Genomic DNA, 15315 nt, shown 5'->3' with positions numbered 1-15315 from the left:
CACATTCTCATAAAGTTTGTTCTTTTAAAAGGCAGTTATGCTTTGTTGTATGCTGCTGGTGCTCACAAATAGTGGTTTCTATGTTATGGTTTTTCTGCTTTCAAGATAATATGTAAAAGTTTGTATAATAGTCTACATATGTTACATTATTTCCATGTTTTGGTTCATGTTTTTTTATTAGGATAGCTGCTCTGTGGTTCTCAGTTACTGTTCTTACTCTGTTTTCTTTATTAAAGCAGGAACAGCAACAACCATTGCTACAGCACTGACGCTAGGTGAGGACCTAATTTGGATGTTAATGATATACAGGGGAAAGCAAGCCAGAGTAGAGCTAAAGGATTATTCTATTCCTGCACAACAGTAAGAGTGGTCACAGTGAAAAGCTAGACTTGTGTTTGTCCCCTCATCAGTGTCATCCTTCAGCAGAGAAGTGGAATCCATTATCAAAGAATTCTTCGTACAGAGCTTCTTGTTCTTACGAACTTTGAGTGAACAGATCTGTTTGTTAATTCTCTCTAGCAGAAGGGTAAAGAGTTGAACTGGGAAGGGACATGAGGAATATATTACTCTTGTTTCTCTGGTGTGTCTTTAATAGCTGTTTTTCAGCTGTCATGAGAATTACAGAATTATGTAGGTGTTTTCAGCTATTTTTTTTTTTTGGAAACATCAGAACTGACCTTGAATTTGAACAACCAGAATTGTTGTGGGGGGAGAGAGGGAAGGAGGAGGGGATGTGGGGGTACTGCTACCAGACAGACTGATGTCCAAGCACTTTGGAAACCATGTTGTGAATAAGTAGGGAAAAATGGTATTGGTTAAAGAAGCGAATGAAATGGGGTAGGATAAGGAAGAGCAGCTGACCCAGAACTTGATGTGTAATCATAAGTGGCAGTCAGTACTATGCAGGCAAATGTCAATTCTTCTGAGTAGCTGAGTGAAATGTCACTGAAAACAGACACACAGCAGTTATTGAGAATACAATGTTTTTATTATCCTTGTTATTCTGGTTTGTATATCACACTTTTCTTTGAATACAGCTTCCAGAACATAAGATGTATTCTTACCATGAAATTAGCAGGAAATAGAAGCTTTATTTGCCTTACTTTGCAAGTGTTCAAAAGCAAAATCTGAGGAAATAACATCTCAACATAATTTTCTTGTTTATAAATTGAAGGGGTATGTGCATTCCTGCTGGTTTGCACATTACGTCTATCTGTGTTCCAAGATTAAAGCCTCTTGGATTATTCAGAATTTTGGAGGAAACATACCTTTGCAATTAACGTCAACTTTGAAATTTATCTGAAGGTGCTATGGAAATACTTTATTGCCTGCAAGTGATCTTGCCTGCTGGGGTGCTAGTGGCAATTAAATGGGGATAGCTTAGAAGATGAGATTGGATATTTTGAGAATGAATACTCAAAAAGTTATTTTTGGGTTTCTTTTAGGCACGCCTGCTACCACATCAGCAGCTACCACAGGCTTTAGTTTAGGTTTCAACAAACCTGCAGGTTCAGCCACGCCGTTTGCTTTATCTATTACTTCTACCTCAGCGGGTGGCCTGTCGCTGTCGTCTGCTCTTACATCAACTCCCGCAGCAGGTAGGAAAATGTTTTTGTTTGTCTTTAACGGTATAACTTTATTGTAAAATTGTGCTATGCTCTGTTTTATTCTAGCATTTGCATAATGCTAGAACCTTCAGTAAGAAGGTTCGTTGGACTTTACTAGTTCTAAGTTGGGTAGCCCAATAAAGACATTTATTTTATATGGGGGGCAGTACACCTTGTAATTTAGGCAGCATGTAATCAAAGTTGTTAGAAGGGTAGCAATAGATGATTTGTCACATAAAACCATCATCTTAATTATTGTTAACCCCACTGAATGTTGAAATTTCCTACTTACACAGCTGAAAAGTTACATCTACCTGTTGTAGTAGACAGCATGAAATAGTTATCTAGTTAGAATAAATGAGATTTTTTTTTTCCAGCTCTTGTACTGGCAAACACTTGCCATCATACTTTACTTAGCTGAACTGCAAGATATGTGATAATTAAGAATGGAGTTCATTTTTCTTAACCTTGGGAGACTGCATTTCAGCCCAGTTGTTTGTGCCTTCTGTGCTCTGTCACTCTATGCCTTTGGTCCTTCTCTGCTTTATTCCCCTCTATTCTGCCAAAAGCTGTGATACTTAATTACAGCAGAAGACTCGAACTACCTATAAGAAGTTTTTTATTTGCCTTGTGTGAAATAGTTTAATGCTTAACATAAAACATTAACATTTCAGCATTTAAAGATTAAAAAGTCAATCACACTTGTTAGATCCATTATTTTGTAAAATAAATCCTGTGCCAGGTTCTAGATTCTCTAGTATTCTGTGGGACTCTCAGAAGTTTGCTATACTTGCAGGTAGACTTGGACTAATCAAGATTGCAATAATATGGAACAAAATGACTTACAGTTTGAAAGTCTCTAGTGGTTTTTGGAAATTGCAGGGGAAAAAAAAGTCTGAGTTTATTATTTAGTCACAATAAAGATGCTGTTCACCCATTTCAGATTGTCTGTGGATGTATTTGAACGCAGTGTCTACATGAAGCTGGTCTGTTTTCTCTGCAGGTACTACTGGCTTTACATTAAATTTGGGTGGTACAACTGCTCCAACTACAACTGCTTCCACAGGCCTCTCCTTAGGAGGAGCCCTAGCAGGTTTAGGAGGGTCGCTCTTCCAGAATACAAGCACAGCAGCAACAGGTGAACATTTTTTTTTTTTTTCCCCCCTTCTATCTTAAAATGTTGAAATTCAATGCTTGATTGTATTAAGTTATAAGGTAAGATTTACTTTTATATAAAATCTTAATACTGTGAAAGTTATTCTTGTTTTACAGTTTGGAACAGACTGGAATAGACAATAAAAATGAAAACTGAAGTCATTGTTGTCCCTCATTCTTAAATTTGCTTGTACTTTGATTTGCTTGGGTTCTAGTTTTAAAAAGTTTTGTTGTGATAATTGACTCAAGGAAGTTGATTGTAAACAGGAGAGGGCAACATTGTATAAGTATTCCTTTAACTGTGGAGAAGTTAAAACTTATTTTGCTGGCTTTTTATCTGAATAAAATTTCTAACCGTTACTGTTGTCATTTCAATTATTTACTGACTTCCTGTCTTTAGTTCTAGAGGAAAAATTAATGTGTTGTAGTCTTGGTAACATGCTGCTCTTAAACTGCAAATGAAACAAAGTTACTTAAAATGATGATGACTAAATTGGCGATCTAGTTATCAAATAATGTGAAGCAATTACAGAAAATACTTTCACGGAGTTGTGTGGAACTTGATACAATCTATTTTGCATATTTTAATCCAAATGTAGTAAATGAACTGAAATTGCAAACAAGGTAATCTTTGGGTTTAGCTTAAAATAAGTTGTAATTATCAGCATTTTAAATGCAAAAATTCTGTTTGTGTTTCTTGCAGGGCTTGGGCAGAATGCCTTGAGCTTGACTCTGGGGACGACTGCAGCTCCTTCAAGTACTGCTAATGAAGGTCTTGGTGGCATTGATTTTAGTAGTTCTTCAGACAAAAAAAGTAAGTTTGTTTTAAAATGTTTATAGCTCATAATGCATGCCATAATTTGTTACTGACAAAATTATCAGAGTACTACAGAAGAGACACTACTTCGCTGTTAGGGATGTGGAATTAAAGCTATCAATTTAAACTTCTTTATTTTACGAAGTTTCTCACTTAATTTCATTCTTGAATGTTGTACTTGTATAGAAGAACAAGACATTGTGTTTGCAAGCAAAGTTTTGTGGATTTATTTACTTTAAAATAAGTATAACCAAGTATCATACTTAGGAACCGTGGACCTAAACCCTGGTTTCCGGCCTTCCACGCATAAAAGACTCATATGGCTGGCTGTTCACTGGAGAGCTATGGCAGATTTCCTAACAGCTGTGTCAAATGGCCACTAGAGGGGGAATCAGAGCTATGCTTAAGAAATACACTGCAAATACAAAAAGTACTCATTTGGAAATAGTGTTCTCAAGTCGTAACAGTTAAACTGATGAGGTGGGATTTCTTGTTTGCTTTTTTCCCCTTCAAAAGCCATAGAATGAAGAATAACAGGTAAAAAAACAAGATATTTTTAAAGCTCTATTTCTGGTAGTGGGTACTGATACCTGGTACATCCCATTAGGTTGTTAAAACCAGTTACTAAAACCTACCTCTGTGGTATCTCTGAAATACTTAACGGAATATTGAACATAGACAGATGAGCACTTACTCATTTATCTTAGTTTTATACATCCAGAGTAATCTTAACTAAAGCTGATTATAAAAATGTGCATTTTCTCTGGGGAATCAAAACTGTTCATTTAATCTCTTGGTTTCGTTCAGGAGCCAAATTTGAAATGAGGTATTCCAATAACTAAAAGAGAAGGAAATATTGAAACTATATGCAGAAGAGATAACACATTGACTGTCCAAACTGGAGTATTCTGCATGATGTGGATTTTTTTTTGGATATTACTGCTGCAACTGATGAAAAAGCTTTGAGTTCTAGGCTGTCAGTGTGAGGGGTTCCATTACCATGGCATTAGGATTGCACAACACTTCCATGATGTACATGTATATTGAAGTGAAGCCTAGAGAACCCCAGACTGCTTCAGTCTGACATCGCTTAGCTCTTAGGTTGTAATTCCAAATGAGTTAAGTACCTGAATTCCGCATGTGTTGCAAAGTGGAACTGGGAGTGGGGGACTACTGCTGTCAGGATAAGGAGCAAAGGGATCCCTTAGCAAAGCAACGGGAAGTGCTAAAGGGGACTGTCTCAGAGTTTTCACTTCTCAGAATTTAGGATTTATTTAGGAGTGTTTCTCATAATGGATAGCGTTGACTAAGTCGTACCTGTGCACTACTATTCAGTTGTGACAGTACAATTGTTTGTACAGCTGTGGGGAGTGGTGGTAAGGTATGATGGTGATGATTTTGTGGCTTTTATTTATTTTTTCTTTATGAGGATAAGGAAGGAGGAGATGTGGCTATTTAAAAAGAAAAAGTGCTTATGAAATTGCTGCCCTTAGAAGGTCCAGGACAGATAGGCACTGGCATCTTTATGCTGTCTTCTGGAATTAGTTATAAAGGGTTTTTTCTTGAGACTGAGTGGCTAGTATTTCTTTAAAATATTGCAGGAAGCAATTATTGTATAACAGTTTTCCTCATGTTATTAAAAACCAGAGCAGTTGCTCAAAAAGTAGCAAGGTCTAATTTCAAAAGTTTCACCTTTTAGATACTGTTCAGGTGGTATGCAGCAAAAAAAAATGACTGGGAGAGAAAGCAAAGTAAATTTAGTCCTAATTCTGGCCTCTGTCAGTTCTGGTCTTGTTTTTCCATTTTTGTGCAGTTGCTCTTTGGTAGTTGCTTTTGTTGGGGATGAGGGTGGTCATTGTTTGGTGTGGTTTTTGTTTGCTAAAGGTATATAGAATGGGTGCGTGAGTGTGGGTTCTGGTACTGGCTGACAGTCTGCAGACAGCTTAAGTGGTTCTTGCTTCTAAAACAAACAGCTTCGCCTGGCAGGAACACTGGCTTGGGCAGCCTAAATTGGTTGTGGTGCTAGCATCAGCTTCAGCTACCTTCCAGCTTGTTGGCACTGAGAGGAAGTAAGGATTTGAATGGCATCCAGCTGAAAAAGATGAGGCCCATTTCTTGGTCTGAGCATTCTTCCTAGCAGACTGCTACAGTACGGTTACTGCTCCTGGCCACAACTAGAAATAGTCCATATATATGATACTGGATTCAGCTCCTCTTCGTTGCTCAAGAGAGGTATTTGGTATCTTGAAACCATCTGCTCATCCAGATACACAGATGTGTAGTTTGAACTGTGTAGATGGTAAGTAAGCAGTAACATCTTCAGTTCTCTAAAACCTCACTTACTCCTGGACAACATGCAATAGCAGAATTCTTAGGGAAGTCCAGTGAACAAACCTCAGTTGGCTTTTTATGTGAGAAGAGGCTCCTGGTGCAGAATTCAAAACACTTCAGTGTTCTGTGGGTGCAGGTTTGAGTAAGCTACGGTTGTGTAAGCAGGGACAGATTTCTTATGCAACTGCAATTGTTCATGCATTTATAGTGATTGGTGTAGGGACATAAGATGCTTGACGTTACTTTTCGTGCCAAGAAATTAGCACCTGACCTGGTGAATCATTGTTCTTGAAAATATAATTGTCTGTGAAGGGAGAATAAATTAAAATCTTTTATGGCTAACCTAGTGTCTTCCTTTTAGTAATAGAAATCAAGTAGAGTGCACTCATTAGTTCTTCCTTAAAATCTCATTAAAGTTGTTTTGTCAGTTCCTCCAATTTCTATTTCTGACCTACAATTCTTTTTCTAGGTGACAAAACAGGAACAAGACCAGAGTAAGTGTTCAGATTATCTTTGCATTCAGTATCTTACTAAGTTTAGTTTTCTGATATGCTGGCCTTTTCTACTACTTTGCTCTTGGAAAAGCCTTGCTCGTAAATAACCAATTTTTGCAGCATGGGTCCTTTAGTAATGATGGTTCATCATTTTAAACATTGCAATTTTCCCATCAAATGCAATACCTGCTGCTCATCTGGCTTTTGCTATTGACTAATTGCATGGTTTGAAAAACTGTTTCTGTAATATGTGTGCAATACTCGTACCACAGGATTGGACATCAGCATAGTCTCTGACTGTGCATTAATTGAAATCCTTCCTAGTTTCAGGATACGTACAACAGGTGTAAAAGTGTGTAATCAGTCACTTGAAAGTGTTCGTGATACTTAGTAATCATGTAAAAAAATGCTTGCCATTTTCAAAGCACTCAGTAAACATGCATTGTCTCTTGCAGAGATAGCAAAGCACTAAAGGATGAAAATCTACCTCCAGTAATCTGTCAAGATGTAGAAAATCTGCAGTAAGTAGTGCTTTATTTATTACAGTTGCATAGCTGAAGTATTGTGTTTTGTTAGTGTTTTGTTATGTAACAAAAACACTTTACTGCAGGCTGCTTGCAGGATAATTTACTAGCCCAAGGCTGTCACATTAATACTGGGATCAGAGTAGGTGGATAATTGTAGTAGCTGAAGTCTTAGGCTGTCCTTTTCAGACTTGCTTTTAAATAGCATTTCCACAAACAGCTGTGCCCAGTAAATATGCTTCTAGAAGCTGATCCTGCTCTCCCTGGGAGCAGTAAGCCTGTTGTACATGCATAATAAATATTGAATCTTATTTGCGTATGCATTGTGGATCTTGCATGGAGTTGAGAGAACTACAGAACAGCCTCACTGAAGCAGGAAGGAGGCAGGTTGTAGACTAGTCAGTCTGTATGTCCCTGTATTGGTGAATTCAATGTGATAATCGCTTTTACATGGATAGATGTTATATATTAAAAAATGTGTAGCTTAGTTTGTCAGAGTACAGCATGACATGCTTATACATGCTATTGAAGTCTTGGTGGTTTTTGCTGTTTTCTACAGTGTTAGCATGCTAGCTAAACAACAATTTTACTATTCAGTACTAGATTTTGGAAGAACTACAATTCCTTTGTTCCTATTTAAATAATGCAAGTGGGGTAAACACTTGGGTATTTCAGGTTCAATATATTGTGTTATTTTTCCTACCACTCCCTTTTTCCCTTCTCCAGGAAATTTGTGAAAGAACAAAAACAAGTTCAGGAAGAAATTAGTAGAATGTCATCTAAAGCAATGCTTAAAGTACAGGAAGACATTAAAGCTCTGAAACAACTTCTCTCTGTAGTTGCCAGTGGATTACAGAGAAACACTCTTAATATTGACAAGCTGAAAATGGAAACTGCACAGGTATAACTTAATAAAACTTTGTTATGTAGAATTTGCATGTTTATTTCCTATAGGATAAATACCTTTATTTATCAGACAAGTTAGCATATTGAAACTATATGGTATCCAAACTGAAAGGGTTGTAAACAAAGTGAAAAGCTTAATCCATTCTGATCTGCCTGAAATTATCAGAGGAGACAAATCATTGCTGCCGATGTTTTCAGAGATGTACAACAGCATAAAGACACCTATCTTGAGGAAAGCATCCTTTATGTGGCCTATGCAATGGAGGGAATATATACCCCCTCTAGTTCCATTTCAGTAGCATATGCAGCTGCCAGTGAAGATCAGTTTGTAACCACATGATGGACTCTGGAGCAGTAGAGATGCAAGTATATTTTCTTCTGTTGACTACTTAAGGAAAATTAAAAATTCAGAGACCAAAGTGTCTAACTGTATCGAGTGTTTTTTTAGTGAAGGAGTCACAGCTCTGTTCACCAGTCTGCATTTTAACTGTGTCACCAGTTTGAGCTCAAATTAAGTTCTGAAGTTAAGATCTTGTCACTTTTTCTTTCATCTGGCATATCAAGACTGTTTACTTCATAAATCAGTGTATTTTATTATCAAGTAAAAAAATTGATGCTCCTTGTATCTTGAACGGAAATACTCTAGTTATATTTGGGCAATTATTTTCTATGAAAGGAAGAAGTTGTTAGTGATATTCTTGCATTTCCTTAAACAATGCAATTAAGAATAGTGACAGAACCAGGCATTGAGAAAGGATTAGTGATGGTTATTGGGAAGTATTAAACAGTCTGCTGTAATTACCGTGCTTAGAAAGATCCTTTCCATAGAAAAGGGCACTTTTAAAAAGAACTTTTCAAATGCAAAATGTTTCTTCTTTTAGATGTGTTACTTCCTTGCATTTGTCTGTTCTTTTTTCATAGTCCTTAATAAATGTAACAGGATTTCTGAAGTACAATAGAAATTAAATCTTACCTGTGACAGTCCCTGCCCATGGCAGGGGTTGGATCTTTAAACGTCCCTTCCAACCCAAAACCATTCTGTGCTCTTTTAAGAGTTCAGCATATTTTCAGGGTGTACCATTATTAGTTCCTTGTCCAAACCTCTTCTGGTATTTGCAGTTCTTTAACTTTCTACAAGAGTGTTCTTTGAAGAATTTCTGGTCAGATTCTATCATAGCTTTCCTTCATATAAAATGTTTTCGTCCTGTGTTTAAGTTAACAGTAGAATTGTAGCTATTTTTCAGCACTTCATTCAGAACCTTTCATTTTATTAATTTTCCTTATTTAGGAGCTGAAGAATGCAGAAATAGCATTAAGAACACAGAAAACTCCTCCTGGTCTCCAGCATGAAAATACAGCTCCAGCAGAGTGAGTTATTGTTATTTATAAAAGTAGTTGGTAATATAACTTCGTAAGTTGACTTATTTCCGCTTCTTGTAATGTTTGTACCAGATGCTTCACAGAATCAGTGTTTCATTTCTACACTTATCTTATACCACAGACTTGAGAAATAAAGTCCACATTCTTTTTACTTGTTGAAGAATGTCATAAAATATATACCTGCTGCAAGTAGCAAAATGGAAATTGGCAGCTAATGTTTTTTTCTTTAAATAGTAGCAAAGTAATGAAATGGTATGATTAAACTTCATTGTTTTATTCATCTAGCTACTTCAGAATCTTGGTAGAGCAGTTTGAAGTACAACTGCAGCAATACAGGCAACAAATAGAAGAACTGGAAAATCATCTTGCTACTCAAGCAAACAATTCACACATAACTCCACAAGGTGAATGTTTAAATTTTAATGGTTCATAGACAAAAATTAAGAAGCCTTATATCTGTAAGAAAGACTTTGCAATTAATCTCTTTGTTACTGTTTTTCCTTATTCAATGTACAGAAGCAAGTGTTCAGATAGATTCTTCAGTTGTTCAATGTCATGATTTGGAATGTAACCTTTAATTCATAAAGGTTCTGGAGCTGTTTAAGGTGGATCCAGTTCCTGAGGTGCAATTTGTATGCTTGGTTTGTGTTTGGAAACTTTGGGTGTCCAGGAGTAGAAATCAGAACTTCTAAACCTCTGAAAGCTAGGAAGTAAAGAGGCATGGTATGTTTTTACACTCATGTTCTGACTTCTGTTCTTTTACAAGGATGGTTGCTGAATCTTTTTCTAGACTTAGCTAAGGCACTTCTGTAGGAACTGGGAATGAAAGTTAAGGACTCTTAATAGAGCCAGGACACATCTGAGACGTTACTTTGGAATTTCTTAAACTCTGATTTTTTGGGCTCCCCTTTCTTGCAGCATCTGTGCAATCCATCTACATTTTCCTTACCTATGTTCCTAACGAGCTCATAAGCATCAGAGAAAGCTCCATACTCTTCAGTCTTTCATTGTCTCAGCTCACGATTGCTTGGTCTGTTGAGTCTGTTCTGCTTCGAGACCGCTGTTATTTCTCCTGTCTTTGTGTAGTGTTCTTAGGGGTTTATGTATAATGAGAGAACCTATTTTCCTTTCATCTTCGTGCCTGCCTGCCTTTCTTTCTCCATCCCCATGAATGAGACTTCTGTGTCTACCTGCTATTTTAAGGCAAAGTCTTCATGCGGCAGAGATGCTTATCTGTGGAAAATACTAAAGTGCCTTCACCATTGTAGAGGAGTACTTTTCCCTTCAACTCGGAGAAAAATTATTTTTTTTTGCTGCCATCATTTTGTCTTGGGAGAATCTCTTGTCAGAGATCTCTCTTTGGTTTGTTACCCTCCTGTGATCATAGGAATTTTCATCTTTTGGGTCATTTTAGGTACAGGTCCTGTGATAAGTAGTGATTTCAAGTGCACATTTTTTTGTGCCAAGTGATTCTTGACCATCCTGCCATTATAGGATGGTGCTTAGGCTCTGGACCTTGTATGTCAAAAATGAGAGAACTATAGCATCCTTGTGGTCATCTCTTCTTTCCACATGACATCGCTGTGCAGAGTATGAGAGGGTTGCCTTCACAGATTTTCCTTAGCTTTTTCAGCAGCGTCCTGCTGCAATTTAAAGTTCCTTTGCTTGTGTGGGCAAGGATTGGTCAGCTGTACCAGTGTACCTAGACTGTCAACAAATCTGGTCAGCACTGTATTGCATATGTAGCCAGTTTACCTTTAGCATACGGAGGAAAACTCAAATTATGACCCAGAATGTCTTGACTTTTGAAATGTCTTGTGTTCCATATCAGTAAATTGCTTTCAGCATCTTCTGGGAACTTGAGGCCAGTCTTCCTAGGTATGACTGGCTCCACATCCCTGCAGGATGACATGAGGTTTATTCCTTTTTCAGAAAGAAATGCAACTTATAATGAGAAAAATCCTCAAGGGAGAGGCAAACATTTTCAGTTCTTAAATAGTCTCATCTTCAAGAACTTGATGGCTACTCTTTGCATTTCAGTGACTTATATGCCTTCTTCAGAGGAAATGAAGCTCATCTAATTGCATTGAAAGACCACTTCAGTGCTTTTCTATCCTCCCTTTTAGAAAAGTTTTTTTTTTTTTTTGGTCAGCAGCCCACCTCATTTTGCCCAAACCTTTGAGATTTCCTCTTAAATCATAAAGTTTTGCATTAGTTGAGTGGATGCACTGAAAACAGTTTCATACCTGTGTGGGAAGCAGACTATCCTAAATCTAAGACGTTATGTAGGCAACAAAGCTCCCCATTGTGTCTTTCTCTCAGTTTATGATGTGCTTGTGGGTAGAATAAGAGAGTTCCTGTGATCCTTGTTAGTCGTGTTTTTAAAATGCAAGTGAAGTTTCTGTTCTGCTGTTATCTCTTTGCAAAATCATCTGAACGCTGAATCGTGTATTTACTCAGAGTGGAAAATATATACAAATGCAAGAAAATCTGATCTAACTCTGTAATAAACGGGTGAGGTAAATCAAAAGAATGTGTAATTAAGACATTAAATACAATATTTTGCTGGCTTTGCTGAGTGACAGAATTGTGGGAAACAGATCACCATGCATATAAGAATGAATTGGGGAAAAGAGTTGTTTTTTTTTCCCCCAAAAAATAAAGCTTGAAGCACTGAGAAATAATGCTTCGAGAAGTAGTTCTGTGTGCAGGTCTCCTATCACCTAATTGCTCTCAAATTCTGGATTTCTTACAATTTCTTCTCCTGCAATTTTATTGTGCTTCATGCCATATGGGTTCAGGGTGGGCTTTTTGCAATAAAATAAACATTAACCTTTTTCTCCTGGAAGTAAGTTTGTAATTGTCATATTTTATATGCCTCTTACAGATTTGTCCATGGCTATGCAGAAAATCTATCAAACATTTGTAGCCTTAGCTGCACAACTTCAGTCAATACATGAGAATGTAAAGGTATGTTGTTTTTGTTGCGTTCCTGCATGTTTAGTGAAAGAAATAGATGCTTGTTGATAGCTAATAATATATCTTCTGGTATTCTTTTTCTGTTAAATTACTGTTTTTAAAAATTATGTAACAGGTATCCAAGAAGTACTTTGATTAAAAGGGCAACTTTTGTTCAACTGAGGTCTAATTTGAAATGTTTACTTACAGTGATGTTGGCAACTGACCACAGTCATTTAGGTTAAAAAGTACTTTTTATTTAACTCATTTTTGTTTTTAATTGTTGATCAGATCTTGAAAGTTCTGTATTTGATCTCATGCACATATGTTTTGTTCTTTACCCAATGACCTCTTGATCTCAAGCAAAGACAATCTAAATATGCTCTTACTCAAATAAGTAACAATAGAAAGGTACTCACCAGTAAGAGTTTTCAAAATAACTTGGTGAAAAGTGTGTTCTGGCTTGCTTGATTTTTTTTTTTTTTCTCCAATCTGGCTTTCAAGGAGAGTCATATATACAAAAAGACTACTATGGAAAAAAAAATGCTAATGAAGTAGTATACCAGAGGAGCCTAGTTAGGCTTGGTTTTCTTTCTTCATGGACTCCAGCTCAAGTTTCTCTTAACAGTTCTGGACAAATGGGCAAAATTTCAGTGTTCTACAATCTGTAGCTTTTCTTGACCTTCAGAACTCTTCTTAATAACAGGGAAAAGAAAAAAAAAAAAAACAACTTGGAGAAAGTACAAATATTTGAGATTGTTTTTGCTAAGTGATTTTTTAATTGGGAATAGCTCTGCTTTTCTTCCCTTTCAGAGTTTCTTCTGCATGGTATTGCTACTTTTGTAAACATCTGAAACTGTTTACTTTTCCTTAATAATGTTGAAGAATGCAGATGCTCTTGTAGGAACAGATTCTTTGCATTACATTGCTTCTGTCATCATAGATATTCACTGGATTACAGCTACCTACCATCAGATATTTGTGCTGCTCTTAGATAACTCATTTTTGGTACCAGATAAAGAATATATCGGCTCTTCCATAACTTCAGCAGAATGAGACAAAAAGGATCTGGAACATCTTCTGGGCTTTTCACTCCTGAGATCTGAGTGTAGCCCTCACTTGTGCTGTGGTCTGCGTGGTGATACTTTCCTTATTTAATGCAAAGAACTGGATTAGTATGCAAGTGTAAGCATTAGTAACTTCACGTACCTTGTCAGCGTGATTCAGTATGAAAGGTGTTACTTCTTAAGCAGTGTATTTATCTGAAAACAAGGGGTTGGTTTGGGGACTTTTCTTTCTTGTGGGATATATTTTGAAGTTCAATCTAGTGGTCATGATGACTTATATTTTGGAAGACACAATTGCAGCTTCAAAAATCAGAGAAATGAACATATTCCTTAATTGGATCTTTCATTCTGGCAGTTCATCAACTGTTAGAAGCTAGGAGAGGAGAGCAGTTTTGAAACTGCTTTTTTCTCTGCCTTATTTCATGGTTGTAATATGACTTGTGAAGGCAGAGCTGTGACCCCAATTCATTCCTCTGTCTGAAGTAGGCTTTCTGGCTTGTACATAATACTTCATTTCAAAGGTTTGAAGTTGTAGTAAAATGTAACCTGGAACTTCTTTGTACAGGGTTAGTTGATAATTGTATTCATATTATAGGTGAGTATATAGGTACATTCTGTATCCAGGCTCAGTAAAGAGTAAAATGTGCTTGGGCACAATTTAAGTAGAAAGCTTTATTAAATCATTCTGTGTAGGTTAGCCTTAAGACCCTGTTCTACAGCATCTAATGGCATTTCTGTCAGCTGCAGTTAATATGGCATCTTATTAAATCTCCAACTTCTATAAATGTCTTTTTTCACCAAGGAGAGCAGTCCTCATGATAATGAGAGAAATCTTTGTGTTTTCTGCTATTTCTGATAGACTTGGGCTACAGCTGTTAAAATCGTGAGTCAGAATTCTTGGACCGGAATTAAATGTGCTCCTCAGACACAAGCACTTAGCCAGGAACATGGGAAATAGTGTGTCTTCCATAAAATCCAGTTGAATCTATTGGGTTTTGTTTTTAATAAATCTGTTGCATTTAAAGATACTCTCTAGATGGAAATCACTCTTACCAGCTCATTAAATGAAGCCATTAGTCCTTTCATGTTACCTAAGATACCCATATTTCCCTTGCTTGTGACAAAGGTCACTCACAGAAATCGCTCACGATGGAAAGGCCAAGCCAGGTATTGCCACAGAAGGTGGGTTTTTGAGGGCATGGGGAGGGCAAGAGGCAAGGCAGGAAGGAAGAGCAAACTTGGGCTACCTGGAAGCCTAAAGCAAGAATAATTTATTGTGTTTGCACTGCATTACCTAGCTGATGAAATGAATCAGCAATGATAGTGGATCCTAAAATTTTGATACCTTCTTTGGGTTTGTCCGAAGAAAGAAATGCAAGAGAGAAAGGACAGTTAAGTGAAGCGAACAAAGATGTGCAGAAGGGTAACGCTGAAGAGAAGTTATATCATGTAATGAGCTAGTAACGTGGCAGTATTTCACCTCTGACGTCAGCTAGTATGCCAACAAATAAAATTGTGCTGGTCTACACCAACTTTGAAAGATTTTTGGTATCATGCAGAATGTTAATCTGTTACACTTGACCACTTTGCAGCATTTAAGTAAAGGACAACCTGTGGATGTAGCTGATGCAAAACAGTTCTATCCAGTTACAACTTGACTAGATCTTTTTGTGTCTTTTTAAGGAAATGTTATTTATAACCTGGTTTCTTTTTTTTTCCTTATGAAGTAAAGGTTTTATGTCAAATATACTGAACTAAAATGGCTTCCCCCACCCCCCCCTTCAGATGCTCAAAGACCAATACCTTGGCTACAGGAAAACCTTTCTGGGAGATGCCATGGATGTGTTTGAGGCAAGACGAACAGAAGCTAAGAAGTGGCAGAGCGCGCCACGTGTTACCACTGGACCGACCCCTTTCAGCAACATACCAAATGCAGCAGCCGTTGCGATGGCTGCAACACTTACTCAGCAGCAACAGCCTGCTACAGGTCTGAGTGCATTCAAGTTATAGATTATTAGTGTTACAGCAGTAGTAAACTTGTGTACAATTTTCTATGAAGTCTTCCTTTGTGTTAGA

The 15315-nt window shown here is 37.1% G+C and overlaps 1 protein-coding gene across 7 annotated transcripts in view; it reads left to right on the top strand.

Moving 5' to 3' along the window:
- The window catches only part of NUP58 (nucleoporin 58), a 41343-nt gene that overhangs the window by 5374 nt on the left and 20654 nt on the right, over positions 1–15315 (top strand). For 5 of the 7 annotated variants that reach the window (XR_014588508.1, XM_083849717.1, XM_083849715.1 and 2 more), the window contains exons 3-13: positions 237–275; positions 1446–1598; positions 2611–2745; positions 3466–3576; positions 6380–6404; positions 6860–6925; positions 7655–7829; positions 9123–9202; positions 9500–9618; positions 12102–12184; positions 15025–15226. Coding sequence is in view for 5 of the 7 variants with exons in the window: in XM_083849717.1 (XP_083705843.1) it covers positions 237–275; positions 1446–1598; positions 2611–2745; positions 3466–3576; positions 6380–6404; positions 6860–6925; positions 7655–7829; positions 9123–9202; positions 9500–9618; positions 12102–12184; positions 15025–15226 (1188 nt within the window). In the remaining 2 variants the exon portion in view is untranslated. The remainder of the gene's footprint in view (positions 1–236; positions 276–1445; positions 1599–2610; positions 2746–3465; positions 3577–6379; positions 6405–6859; positions 6926–7654; positions 7830–9122; positions 9203–9499; positions 9619–12101; positions 12185–15024; positions 15227–15315) is intronic. The other 2 variants (XR_014588507.1, XM_083849714.1) reach the window with 1 other exon arrangement.

This window comes from Anser anser (genome assembly GCF_964211835.1).
Source record: "Anser anser genome assembly, chromosome: 1".
Taxonomy (NCBI): Eukaryota; Metazoa; Chordata; class Aves; order Anseriformes; family Anatidae; genus Anser; species Anser anser.
This window is presented reverse-complemented; position numbering and strand designations above follow the sequence as displayed.